This window comes from Oratosquilla oratoria, chromosome 8 (assembly GCF_046742065.1).
Source record: "Oratosquilla oratoria isolate Oo_2021 chromosome 8, ASM4674206v1, whole genome shotgun sequence".
Lineage (NCBI taxonomy): Eukaryota > Metazoa > Arthropoda > Malacostraca > Stomatopoda > Squillidae > Oratosquilla > Oratosquilla oratoria.
This window is the reverse complement of record NC_134784.1, coordinates 59237958-59252481: the sequence shown is the minus strand read 5'-3', so window position 1 is coordinate 59252481 and position 14524 is coordinate 59237958. Positions and strand designations below refer to the sequence as shown.

At 40.3% G+C, this 14524-nt stretch overlaps 1 protein-coding gene across 1 annotated transcript; it reads left to right on the top strand.

The window, feature by feature from the left end:
* Window positions 1-7820: 7820 nt before the first annotated feature.
* LOC143027483 (uncharacterized) lies at window positions 7821-14348 on the top strand. Its single transcript, XM_076188769.1, has 2 exons — window positions 7821-8473; window positions 13018-14348. Exons 1-2 carry the CDS (start codon window positions 7871-7873, stop codon window positions 13198-13200), a joined length of 786 nt encoding a protein of 261 aa, XP_076044884.1. The 5' UTR covers window positions 7821-7870; the 3' UTR covers window positions 13201-14348.
* Window positions 14349-14524: the final 176 nt, after the last annotated feature.

Genomic DNA, 14524 nt, shown 5'->3' with positions numbered 1-14524 from the left:
CCCTCTCTTCTTTGCTCTAATGTCTGTAGCTCAAGTTTTGCCAGTCTCTCCTCATAAGATAGTTCTGAGAGTGTTGATGCCAATTTCGTAATTGCTCTTTGTATTCTTTCAAGTTTTGTTATATGTTTTTTTTTTTGTAGTTGGTGACCACGTCGTCGCTGCATACTCCAATCTTGGTCTTATCAAAGTGATTAGTATTTTCTTCACCATTTCTTCGTCTAGGTATGTAAATGTCACTTTGATTGTTCTTACTGAATTATAAGTTTCTCCAAAATGTTTGTTTATATGTTTCTCAGGGGTCATATTATTCATAATAATGACTCCCAGGTCCTTCTCATTTTCTACTTTTTTAATTTCTTCCTCTCCCAATTTATATGATCCTACTATTCTTTTTTTGCTTCTTCCAAATTCCATTATACTACACTTCTTAATATTGAATTCCATCTACCACTCCCTACTCCATTCCCATACTTTGTTGAGATCACTCTGTGGCGACTCACAATCTTCTACAGTGTTCACTTTTTTCAACAGTTTTGCATCGTCCGCAAAGAAGCTCATATAAATTTCAATTCCTTCATCCATATCATATATATATATAGCAAACATTATTGGGGCCAGAACTGTTCCTTGTGGAACTCCACTAATCACTTCATCCCAATTAGAATGTTTGTCTCTTATCACCACTCTCATTTCTCTTCATGCAAGAAGTCTTCCATCCACTTCAGCAGTTTGCCCTGTATTCCTCCTGCCGTTTTTAATTTCTTTAGCAATTTCTTATGTTGTACCTTATCAAAAGCTTTTTTCAGGTCTAGAAATGCACAATCAACCCATCCATCTCTTTCTTATATTATATCAATTAGCTTTGAATAGAAACACATTAAGTTTGTGACGCATGATCGTCCTTGTCTAAATCCAAATTGCCTTGGATTTAGTACGTTTTTTTTTTTTTTTTTCCAAATGCCTTACCCATCTGATTTTGATCATTCTTTCACAAATTTTAGCTATCGTACTTGTAAGAGAGACCGGTCTATAGTTAGTAGGGTCTTCCTTGTTTCCCCCTTTATATAATGGTACTATATTTGCTCTTTTCCAATCTTCTGGAACTTTTCCTTCTTTTAATGAACTGTTTATTAGACTATGTATTTTGTCTACTAATTTGTTCCTGCATTCTTTCAAAATCCAGTTTGCCATTTCATCTGGTCCATGCGATTTTCTGACATCGAGATTATTCAAGTGATTCATTATTTCATTACTTATTACTTCTATCTCTTTCATAGGGGAGACTTTCTCCTCTCACTCGACATCTCAAAGTTGTATGTTCTCCCTCGTAAACATCGATTTATAATGCGTGTTCATAAATTCTGCCATTTCTATTTCCTCTGTGTATTCCCTCCTACTTGTCGTAGTTGATCTAATTCTTGTTTGTTTTTCAGTTTGTTGTTTACAAATCTATAAAAAAAAATTGGTTGATCTTTACATTTTTCTATGACATCTTTTTCGTATTTTCTCTTTTCTTCTCTGCACACTTGTACATATTGATTTCTATAACTAGTATATGTTTTCCATTTTTTAGGCCTTTTGTCTTTCCTCCATTTTATCCAAGCTTTATCCCTTTTGTCTTTTAACTCCCTACATCTTTTGTTGTACCAGCACTTTACATATCCTTTTTCTTGTTTTTGTCTTGAAACATACTTTTCCACTCCTTCTTTATAAATTTTTGTCAAAATATTCCATTTCTCTTCTACTGTTGTTTCCTCCTTGTGTATCATTTCCCAGTCTGCCTTTTGAAAGAATTCTCTTATTTGATCAAAATCTGTTTTTTCATACACCAATCTTCCCTTTCTATATTGTTCGTTTTTCCGTGTATTTTTCCTCATTCAGTTCCAGTTCAACCAATATGTGGTCACTTTTACATATTGGTGCCTTATATTCAATCTTGTCCACTATTTCCGGTTCTGATGCGATTATTAGGTCCAGTCTCGATGGTTCTTCCTCGTTTCTATACCTAGTATTCTCTTGTATCCATTGCGTCATTGTATATTCTATAATCATATCAAGTAGTACATTTTCCCATAGGTCGTCTCCACCCTTCACTATCATCTGTTACCAGCAGGTTTCTTTACATTTAAAGTCACCCATTATAAATATTCTTTCTCCATCTTCCATTGTCTTATTTAGTGTTATCCTTGTGTCTTCTAACATCTTTTTGTGTTCTCTCTCTTCCCATGAAGCCGTTTTAGGAGGCACACAATTTACCACAAAATTCCTGCTCTTCTCATCCCTGTCCTCCACTTCCATCATAATCATCTCTATTCTTTCCACATGTGACATTCATCACATTTATATCCTTCTTAGTCAGGAACATAACTCCACCCCCCCCCACCCTGTTTTACTTCTCTGTTTCTAATCCAATAATTATATACACCATGTCCTACACTATTGGATGGTAGTGAACCTTTCAATTTTGTCTCTACAATTCCCATTATGTCCGGTTCTTTTTCCTTCAGGTAATCATTCATTTCATTCAAGCCTGTTATTAGGCCATCTATATTTGTGTAAGACACTTTTAATTTTCTGCTACTTCCATTGTTTTTTCCACCCTTCCGTTTTTCTCTGCTATGAACCATTTCCTCACTTTCATATCCACTACTCTCCAATAGAATTTCTCTTTGTCTGACTCTGTTCTGTTCTCGTTTTTTTTTCTTAGCTTCTTGTCTTTTTGCTTTCTCATCCTCTCTTTCCTCTTTATTCATTTCTCTTTTTATCCACACATATTTATATTGATCACTGTCTGTTAGTTTCCCTGTTTCTGTCGTGTGTGACCTGAATTTAACCTTAATTGGTCTGGCCTTATCTGTATTGTATTTCCCTAGTCTATAAATTTCTTCTGTTTGTTTCCCTGTTTCTGGTTCATCTTCTTGAACTACTTCTAGTATCTTATTTACTTTTTCCTTCTCCTCCTTTATTCTTGTAGTCCTATTTGGATTATGCTTCTCTTCCATCCCTAATATAGTTATACATATCTTTTTATCCACTAAGTCTGTTACTATATTTTCCTTCTCCCTCATCACTTTAATAACTGTGTCCTTAGTTTGTTCTTTCATCTGTTGTTTCACTATAGCTTTAAATTCAATTTTAATTGTTCTCTTATACTTGTTTCCATCCACATACCTGTTTTGCTATGGACTCTTTATTCTCTTTATTATTCCTCTTTGATTCCTTATTCTCATCCTTTACTTCTCTTAACTGTCTTTTTAATTCTTCTATTTCTTTAGTTAGGCTTTGATCCTCCTTCTTTAGTTCTTCCAGTTTATCAACTCTTTGTGTAACTAGTGTTAATTGGTTAAACCTAACCTCCCATGCTTCGCTCATTTTTTTAGTTCCTCCTCTAGATTTACTAGTCGGGGGAGGTTGTCACCTCCTCCCTCCTTAAATCCATAAAGCAGTTATCTTCTCTTTCCATTGAGCTACTATTACCTATATTTCTGCTTTTGGCACTTCTGCTTCCTTGTTCTTCCTCGTCTGTGTGTTCTGCACCCCTCTTGTTTACACCTCTTCTAACATCCGGGGCCCGTTCGTCCCCTTCCTCATTTCCTTCCATTTTCCTCAGTAATCCCTCTCTTTCTCCCTTTTCTTCACCTTCCCACTACACCACGAGCTTTCCCCTTCCCTATTAATACAACAAAGGTACTCCCTCGTTGTTGAGATCGATGAAACAAAGGATTACAAAGGCGGAGCATGCCGACAGGAGACCTTTTAGTCCATATATAGGTCGGATGCGAAAGAAAATCATAATAATAATAAAATAATAAATAAAAATATAATAATGTAAATAACAAATAAAATACATAAATAAATGCATAGGTATAGTTAAAAAATAAACAAACAGGTAAATAGTAAATAATAATAAATTGACATATAACTAATAATAAATGAAAATCAAACAGACAAATGATAACAAAACAAAAACAAATCATATAAAATAAATTATAATCATTACAGCATCTTGCTTAGGTGTTTATCTAAATGATTCTTAAAGCTTCGAACTGAACTACATTGCACTACCTGTGCAGGAAGTTTATTCCATTCATTAACTACACGGTTGGCAAAGTTGTTTCTACCTACTTCCAAGTTGAATCTATTTCCGGACAGTTTGAGACCATTGTTTCTTGTCTGATTCTCATTCAATGTGAAAATTTTGTCACTTTTGATGTTGTCAATTCCATTTAGAATTCTAAAGACCTGTATCAAGTCACCTCTGAGTCTACGCTTTTTTAGGGAAAACAGATTCATATGTTTTAGTCGATTTTCGTATGATTTATTTTTTTTATTTGGAATCAGTTTTGTGTCTCGCCGTTGTACTTTTTCCAGTCTGTCAATGTCTTTAATGAGATTCGGTGACCATACGGAAACAGCATATTCCAAATGTGGACGAACTAACGATTTATATAGCTTGTTAATGAGTGATGGACTTTTGAAATCAAAAGATCGCACAATCAGTCCTAGAATCTTATTTGCTTTCTCAGAGGCTGAAATACACTGCTTGGATGATTTGAGGTCGTTACTGATAATTACGCCGAGATCTTTTTCACTATCCACTTTTGTTAACGAATTTCCAAATAACTTATAATCGTACTTACTGTTATTTTTACCTATGTGCATTATTTTGCATTTACTTGTGTTAAATTTCATTAGCCACCTTTCAGACCATTGCTGTAATTTATCTAAATCTTCTTGAATATCTAATTGGTTAAAGTGATCATTTGCCATTCCGCACAGTTTTGTATCATCAGCAAATTTGGAAACAGTAGATTTTAGTCCATGGTCTATATCAGTTATATATACTATGAATAGAAGTGGCCCAAGAACGGAACCCTGAGGAACTCCACTTGTAACATTTTTCCATCTAGAAGTTTTTTCATTTAAAACAACTCTGTTTTCGACCATTCAACCAATTACTAGTCCGACTTAATAGGCTACCACTTATTCCGTGTAAAGCTAATTTAGTAAGTAGTCTTTCGTGTGGGACGGTATCAAAAGCTTTTGCAAAGTCTAGATATATTAAATCTATATTATTTCTTTTGTCATAATTCGAGATAACTGTGTTGTAGAATTCGAGTAAGTTAGTCACGCAAGAACGTTTCCGTCTGAAACCATGCTGGCTATCATTTATCAAAAGGTTACTTTCTAAATGATGTTCGATAGCATCTCTAATGATAGTTTTCATTATTTTTCCTACGATTGAAGTCAAACTTATCGGCCTATAGTTATTTGGTTTCTTTTTGTCACCTTTTTTTGAATATGGGAGTAACGTTAGCTAGCTTCCATTCTCCTGGGACATCTCCGGATATGATAGATTTCTTGAAAATATATTCTAATGGAACATCAATCTCATTTTTCATTTCCTTTAAGATTCTTGGATGCCAACCGTCAGGCCCTGGTGTTTTATTAACTTTGAGTTTATCTATACACCTTTTAATTTTTTCTTTTGTTATATTTACCGTAGTGAGTAAGTTTACCCTAGACTTTTCACAGGTTTCAGTTTGGAGTTCACTTTGAGGTGTTCCGTTTACGAATACCGAGCTAAAATAAAACTTGCATTTTTCCTGGAGTTCCAAACTTCGCTGTCACTTCGACCCAAAGGTGTGTGTGTGTGTTTGTGTGTGTGTGTATGTGTTTGTGTGTGTGTGTGTGTGTGTGTATTTACCTAGTTGTATTTTACGGGAAGGGGAGCTATGCTTGTGGTGTCCCGTCTTCGTATCTCGTTTTATCTAGACTGTTTTTAAATTCGTGTATCATTTTTGCACACACCACATTCTCATCTAAATTGTTCCAAACGTCAATTATCCTGTGGGGAAAGCTGTTCTTTTTCAGGTCTCTTCTATAATTGTCTTTCTTGATTTTCTTTCCGTGTTCTCTTGTATCTCTACTATTCCATCTGATTAGATCCTCTCTATCAATAGTTTCTATGCCTTTCATGATTCTATAAATAGTTGTTAAGTCTCCTCTCTCTCTTTGCTCTAATGTCTGTAGCTAAAGTTTTGCTAGTCTCTCCTCATATAATAGTTCTGAGAGTGTTGGTGGCAATTTCGTAACTGCTCTTTGTATTCTTTCAAGTTTTGTTATACATTTTTTTGTAGTTGGTGATCACGTCGTCGCTGCATACTCCAATCTTGGTCTTATCAAAGTGACTAGTATTTTCTTCACCATTTCTTCGTCTAGGTATGTAAATTCCACTTTGATTGTTCATATTCACTCTTCTTATACCACACACCTTCCTCAATTATTTCCGTTGTCTTTTACTTGTTCAACAAATTTGTTCCTCGGATCGACATTTTATACTTAGAAAGGTACCAGGAGAGGTACAGTGAAAGACAAAATGTCTTGTCAGGTTTGTCCGAAGATAGATTAAGCAAGGCAAAACATTATGAGAATCGGATAGAGACAGCTAGCCGATTCTCATGATGTTTCACCATGTTTAATCATATTTAGGACAAACCTGGGAAGATAGTTTTGCCTTTCACTCTATCTGGCGTTGTCCGTGTGCCAGACATATAACAGGCAGAGAGAGCTCGCATCAAGGTCATTCTGAGATCCATGTGGACCTCTATGCCAAATCGGGTAAAGATTTGTTGAGAAATGGCGATGAACGAGTACTATCTGTTAGTCACCATAAGCTCTGAGGTTGACGACATTTCTTCTACCTGCGCCTCCAAAGACAGCCCGGACCTGAGGTTTCTTTGATCATGTATTATTCTAGGTTGTATGTGGACCTCCTGGCGTAGGCTCCTCATCCTATCCTATGTGGACCTTCTGACGTAGGCTCCTCACTCTCTCCTATGTGGACCTCCTGGCGTAGGCTCCTCACCTTCTCCTATGTGGACTTCCTGGCGTAGGGTCCTCATCTTCCTCTCTGTGGACCTCCTAGCATAGGCTCCTCACCTTTTCCTATCTGTACCTCCTGGCATAGGCTCCTCGCCTTCTTCTATGTGGACCTCCTGGCGTAGGATCCTCACCTTCTTCAATGTGAACCTCCTGGTGGAAGAACCTTACCTTCTATGTGAACCTCCTGGCGTAGGATCATCACCTTCTTCAATGTGGACCTCTTTGTGGAAGAACCTTGCTTTCTATGTGGACCTCCTGGCGTAAGTTTTGTTTGTTCAAGAAAGGATCCGGAGGAAGGCACCATCATCTTACAGAGAGACTCGAACTTCGAGCTCCTTCTCACCCTAGAAGTGCTCTACATAAAGGACATAATCCCACAATGTACAGACAACACCCGGACCAATTCATCATTCCTATATCAAATTTTTTAGATCACAGGCTTAGGTTCACTGCTAGCCTAGTGGGCTGAGCTACGGGTCCTGTCCCCTGACTGGCTGTCCGGATCATCTATCAGTCTTAATGATCTACATGTTTTGTATTGTTACAATTCCTCCATGTAACTAAGCTGTACTGAACTTGACTAACAGTTAGGCGAAAGCTCTACTAGTAAATCGAGAAGCAAGAATGTTTTTTACATCTATACCCAATGAAGTTTGGCCAGATAATATAATTAGACAACTCAACCATACTCAACGTTCCAATGTTAGAAAAGTTGAAAATGTCAGCAAAATACTAGTGAATACAGAAGCTGCTGCAAAGTTTAATAAAATATGTACATTTATGTGTGTATTATATACATAATATGTTTTGCGTTATGACATCTCTCTTGTGATAATAATCTATGTGCATTTATTTTTTACTTTATTTTTGTATGATGTTTTGATTTTTGTTAATAATACCAGTTCTAATTTGTCATCTCATTCTGCAGGCATAAACAGAAAAAGATCTATCTCCCTTAGGAGCATCATTGACATTGACAGAAATTATGGAACTAGACGAGATCCGCCATGCTCTGAATCAGTTCGTGTCCTACAACCAGAACATCATGGACCGCATTTCTCGGGCCAGAAAAGACGCGGAAGATTCCCGGAACCACGTCGACCAGCTGATCAAACAGCAGGCAACTCTCATCCAGAACCGCTCAAGATTCCTTCAGGAGATCCAGGCCATCAGAGAGCAAATGACGGTCAACACAGGAAAGATCGCGTCGCTGAGGAAGGAAATCGTGGCCGCCGAAGTGGAGGGCGACCTCCTGGAGAACCGACTTCGGGAGTTCGAGACGCGTTCTGAAGGCTTGTTTCAGGGCGTGACGGATATGTATTCCCAGATAAACGACTGGAAGGAAAGAGCTCAGAAGTACGATTCAGAACAGCCGGAGTACAAGGAGTTTGAGGTTCTTCGGCAGAGCTTTCAGCGACTAGAGAGGTGCAAGAAGGCGCTGAAGAAGCAGCTGGAGATAGGCACTGCCCCCTGGGGGACTGGGCGAAGCCCAAAGTCAGGCCAGAAGGATGCCGGTGCGAAGACGACCTGGGAGCTCGAGCAGGACAAATTGAGACTGCAGCTGAAGAAAGAAGAGGTGCTTCGGGAGGTGAGATAGACTGAGTAGCAGTTTATTTTTTATACATACATACACATACCAAAGGTTTTTCCCCCTACACGGGGGGTAGCCAAAAAGAAAAAGGCATAGAAAACACTCCCACCCATTCCATTTCCTATATATTCCACTCCCCTTCACCCTCCTCCCTCCCTCTTATCTTTGCACCTCCTAGATGACGGGTCATTCCTACATCCTGTCCACTGCCCTGGGTCAGAAGCAGTGTCACAAGACACAGCACATCCACAGCAAGGCCGCTTCATAAATTCGGCAACCCCCCTCTCTCCGTCCCCCCATGCAGAAAAGAAGAAGACGGGGAGAAATCCCTTCGGGCTGCATCAATTTTTTTCTCATACATACTTCCTCACCCCCCATCCCCCACCCACTCCCCACATGCATCACAGCATCATCTATACACAACCCTTCTCTATTCACCCCTGTCTTCTGTCCTCTCCCGTCCTTCCTCTACAGACATTCCTCTCTTTTGTAATGCCCCTTTCACCCCATCCATCCATCTTATCTTAGGACGCCCCCTCATATTCACTCCTTCCACCTCTGCCTTCCACACCTCTTTTACTAATCTTTCTTCACTCATTCTTTCCATGTGTCCAAACCATCCTAATACTCTTTCATCAACCCTATCTCCCAGCTCCCTTTCCACCCCTGTTCTCCTCCTCACCTCCTCATTTCTCACTCTATCTAGCCTAGTAACCCCTATCATACTTCTCAAACATTTCATCTCAAACACATTAAAACTCCTTCTCTCTTCCTCTCTTAAGTTCCATGTTTCTGCCCCATACAGTGCTGTTGGCACAATCACTCCCTCATATAACCTCCTCTTAGCATCCATTCCCAGATGTCTATTTCTCATAACACTTTTTAATCCACCAAGGCATTTACTCGCTTCTCTCAATCTACATTCTACCTCCACCCCAACTCCTCCCTTTCCTGCCACATTCGCACCCAAGTATCTAAAACTATCCACTTCCTCCAGTCTTTCACCCTTAATGCTCACTTCCACCCTGCTGTCACTCTCTCCCTTTGTACATCTCATCACCTTACTTTTGCCCACATTTATCTTCAGCTTCCTTCTTCCACACACCTTCTCAAACTCTGTCACTAACTTCCTCAATCCCTCCTCTGACCCTGCTACAAGCGCAGTGTCGTCAGCAAACAGCAACTGGTTCACTTCCCACTTTTCTACATTTTCTTTAATCGTCTCCGACCCCTGACCCACTACCCTTGCATTCACCTCTCTCACCACCCCATTCATGTAAAGCTTGAACAGCCAAGGCGACATAACACATCCCTGCCGAAGTCCCACCTTTACCTCAAACCATTCACTCTCTCCAGCTCTAATCCTAACACAAGCTCTACTACTCTCGTAAAAACTCTTGACTGCTCTTAACAGCTTTCCTCCTATCCCATATATCTGCAGTACCTCCCACAGTGTCTTCCTGTCTACCCTGTCGTAAGCCTTTTCCAGATCCATAAAAGCCCAAAAACATCCTTACCTTTTCCTATAGCTTTCTCACATATCTGTCTTACCAAAAAATCTGATCCACACAACCTCTACCTGTCCTAAACTCACACTGTCCTAAACCCACACTGTCTCTCTGTTCCTCTCCTAATCCTCTCAATCAAGACCCTCCCATAAGCCTTCCCAATTACACTTAACAAGCTGATCCCTCTGAAACTACTACACTCGCACTTGTCCCCCTTTCCTTTGTAAAGCGGAACTATACAGGCACTCCTCCAGTCCTCCGGGACTCTACCCTCTCTTAAACAAACATTAAATAACATCACCAGCCAGTCCACCATAACTGTACCTCCTTTCTTCAGACATTCTGCATGGCATCCATCCAGACCAGGTGCCTTACCTGCTCTCATCATCTTAATAGCTGCTTTCACTTCATCCTTCCCTATTTCTCCTCCATTTTCCTCACTCATCACTCTCATTTTCTCAGCGCTTCCCACTGCAACTACCTTTCCCTCCCTATCCTCCTTCACATTTAGCAACTCCCTAAAATACTCTGCCCACCTTCCTCTTAATGTCTTCTCTTCCATTATCATCTCTCCATATGCACCTTTTACCTTTTCTTCTCTACTTGATTTGCCTCCTCTTCCTCTTTTAATTTCCTTCCAAAACATCTTTTTTATTACTTTCAAAATTTTCTGTCATACTCTTACCCCATTTCACATCTGCTCTCCTCTTTGCTTCTTCTATCTTATGCTTAACTTTCCTTCTCTTTACTTTGTACCTCTCATACGATTCCCTCGTCCTAATATGTAGCCAATCTATGAAAGCCTGCTTCTTCTCTTCTACACCTTTCTTTGCTTCCTCATCCCACCACTCACTACCCTTCCTTCTATTTCCCCCTGACCTCCTTGTTCCACACACCATCTTTGCACACCTTATGACTCCCTCCTTGAACCATCCCCATTCCTCCCCCACTCCTAGTTCTACTTTATCCTTTACTCTCTCCCACTCCTCTTTCAGCTTCTTCTTATACTCCTTCTCCATTTTTTTCTCTCTTTTAAGCAGTTCACTCTAAGTACCTCCCTACCTTCTTTCCTTTTTCCTCTATCTCCACCTATTCTCCACTCTCAAATTACCCTCCACCAGAAAATGATCTGATATTCCCCCACTCTCTCCCCTTAGAACATGTACATCCTTAACTCTTCCTACCATATTCTTGGTCACCACTATATGGTCCATTAACGCTCTATCTGCCACCCTTCCATCCACCACCCTCTCCCATGTGTACTTATGTTTGACTTTCTTCTTAAACACTGTATTTGCTATCATCAACTCTCTTTCAAGACACATCTTCTCCATCAATTCTCCACTACGATTTTACCTGGAACTCCATACTTCCCAATCACTCCGTCTATTGGTTTATTTCCTACCCTAGCATTAAGGTCTCCCAATACTACATTGACATTTCTCACTAATCCCTCTATGCACTCATTTATATCTACCCAAAAAGCCTCCCTTTCCTCTACGCTCTTCTCACTACCAGGCCCATATGCACTTACAAAAACCCATATCTCCTTTCCTAGCTTCACCTTCATCCACATCAACCTTGATGAAACCACCTTCCACTCCACTACCCGATTACTTATCTCTTCACTTACTAGTATAGCCATCCCTTCTCTTCCTCGTCCCCTCTTCACTCCTGAGTACCTCCCAGCTACACTCCCAAACTCACAGTTGCCCTTTCATTTCATTTTAGTTTCACTCAAAGCCAGTACATCCATCTTTCTTCTCACAAACATACTGCCTATCTCTTTCCTTTTACTCTCATCTGTACCACATCCACACACATTAAAAGACCCAAACCTTAGGGTACTGGTTGGAAAATTCCCAGACCCTCTTATGCCTTTACTTTTATTTTTATTTAATGTCCCCCTTTGGGGTTACAGGTAGTAGGACTCCTAATCCCATCCCCCGTCCCGTTTTTTGTCGCCTTTTACGACTCAAGTGGAAAGATTTGGTGGTAGCATTCTCTTCCCCCACCACAGGGTAGGCGAAAAAAGGAGATGAATATTCAGAGAAATGGTACAGGACAGTAACAAGGGGTTGGGGGACAGCATAACGGAGGGATAGTCGTAATATAAAAGTGTCATCATTTCTCTATGAACAGAGTTTTCCTCTGTCACAGACAAAAATTATGTGTGGCTCTGGTCCGTAGGGACGCCCCATATAGACCCTAAAGTATCAACTGCATGCTACTTTGCCACAATAACATGCAACCAATACCCCAGACTTCGTTGTGGCCACCACAGAACACCTATGACACAGACAGATAAGGGAACTCAACAGGTGACACATACCCACTCTTACAACCCGCCTCGCATACAGCCACGCATCTTATGCAGACACAGATACAATATATGTTAGAGGATCTCTGGTGGAAGCCCGAGAAAGCGATCGATATTCTCCATAATTCTGGTGTCACAATCCACTGACACCGTTGGCTAATCTACAACAGCAACAACACCAACCCTCAATTTGGTAACTTCTGGATTAAATAAACCCAATCGACACAGACCACAAAACCGCACTGAGGCCATGGACCATAGCCCGCCCTACAACTAAAGAGGCTCGCTTGACGTTAGCCAGACCAGTGTGTCAAGTGCGCCATTTTGTCGGAAATGTAATTATTCTGGCCGAATTCCAGGTGATTTAATTAAACAGAAAACGGAGTCTCGTTCGAGTTCTTGTTTTCTCTCACCCTCTTCTCTGAATAAAACCATCCTGGTAGACGCCAAACGATTTTATTCAGCTGAGTGGAGAGAGACGGGGAGGGGTTTGATGAGTATACTGAAGGGGGTTAGGGGTCGGGTCACGCTAATGGCCCAATATTTTAGACCTTTGGTCAAATCAGGTCAGGTTTAGATAAGTATTTGCAAACATTGGCTGGGACCAAAATACCATCATACCGACAGAGTATTGTGGGAATAACATCGTCGTCTAAAATTGCGATATCTTTTTCGTCTTTATTTGCCATGACCTTTTGATTTTTTCCCCACAGCGGAACGCGAGGAAATACTCTCACGAAGACTTGCGTCGCCAGCTGGCTGCCCTTCAAGCCGATCTGCTGGTCTACGAAGACCGTAACAGGCAGGTGCGCGGCCAGCTGATCCGCCAGGTGACCTACCTTCGTTCCCGTAAGAACTCTCTTCGTCAGGAGTTAGTTGTCCTGAGCCACCAGTAACTTCGTCGGCGACTATGGGACAGCGGTGACGACGTTTGATGGCACTGGGCAGTGGCGCGGCGTTAGAACGTCATCACTTTCGTGAAATGATCTGGTGTTAACTAGAAGGAAATCTATATTTTTTCTCGAGATAGTCCATAGCGACGCCTTGAGGCAGTTGAGAGATTATATTTGAGTTAACCTCAAGGGATTTTAATCTATCAAGGGCAGGGGGGGGGGTACTCAGTCTCCCCAGATACACACTTCGTATTGTGTGCCTTTATGCATATTTTCCTTCTTCTGTGCACATAGTGCAGCTGTTTTTCTCTTGTATCCTCCTCCCTGACACAGTCTATCCACATTCGGTTCGGTCTTCCTATCTTTTTCCTCCGTTGCACTTTTCCCTTCCTTGGTACGTGCCTCGTTCCCCCTCATGACGCGGCCGTGCCTCTGCAGTCTTCTTTCCTTAACCTTGCTCGATACCTCCATTGCTTTCTTGGTTTCTCCTGTGCTCCTATACATTCCCTCCTAAGTATTTCATCTCCGCTACATTCAGATTTTGCGCTTTCTTCACTGGCTACATTAAGTCCCATAAATCATCACTGATATTACTGCCGTCTTGCCTACTTTTCCGTTCACCTATACTTTGAGTCTCTGATCACGTACACCACCCCCTTGGTATAATTCTCCAGTTATTGCATCTTGGCTGCTCCCTGTGTGTTGTCTCTATGTCCACACTCACATCCTCAGTGTGTGTGTGATTCACTATGGCCTTGGATCACGTGTTGGACTTGTGATCGACAGCTATTTTCCTACCGGAAGAAAGTTCAGAGCTTATATATGACCGATCTATGGGTATATTGCCCGTCTTACTAGTAGACTGTCTCACATCTCACCTTCACTCGGTTACCAGGATGCATATCTAAAAAAGATTAACATTTTGTAATTACTATAGGATGTTTCAGTGAGAGTTGCAGAAAATAATTAAAAGACTTCTTGAAATAAAAATTCTAAATAAAATTTGACCTTTTGTTTAGAGATAGAAAAAAAAAAACTAACTTTGGAACTAGTTGGATTTTTTCTTTTCTTTTGTTCTGCCCACCGTCAGGATATTCTATTCACCTTTGTTTCTCCTTAGTAGCAAAGGGGTCAAAGTCTTTCTTGTTTTATGCTTAATGTTGAAGACCCTTATTTGGATTATTCTGTTTCCGTATGGTTTTTGAGTCTCATTAAGAATATATATATATATACATATATATATATATATATGTGTGTGTGTGTGTATAAGGGGTACAGCGACGTGCTACTAAATTAATACAGAATAATAAAAGTTTTATGATAATGA

Excerpts from the sequence above, each read along its gene's own strand:
- LOC143027483 (XM_076188769.1), top strand. The coding sequence starts at position 7,871 with ATGGAACTAGACGAGATCCGCCATGCTCTGAATCAGTTCGTGTCCTAC. Across the intron at positions 8,474-13,017 it reads AAGAAGAGGTGCTTCGGGAG|CGGAACGCGAGGAAATACTC; the intron begins GTGAGATAGACT and ends TTTTCCCCACAG.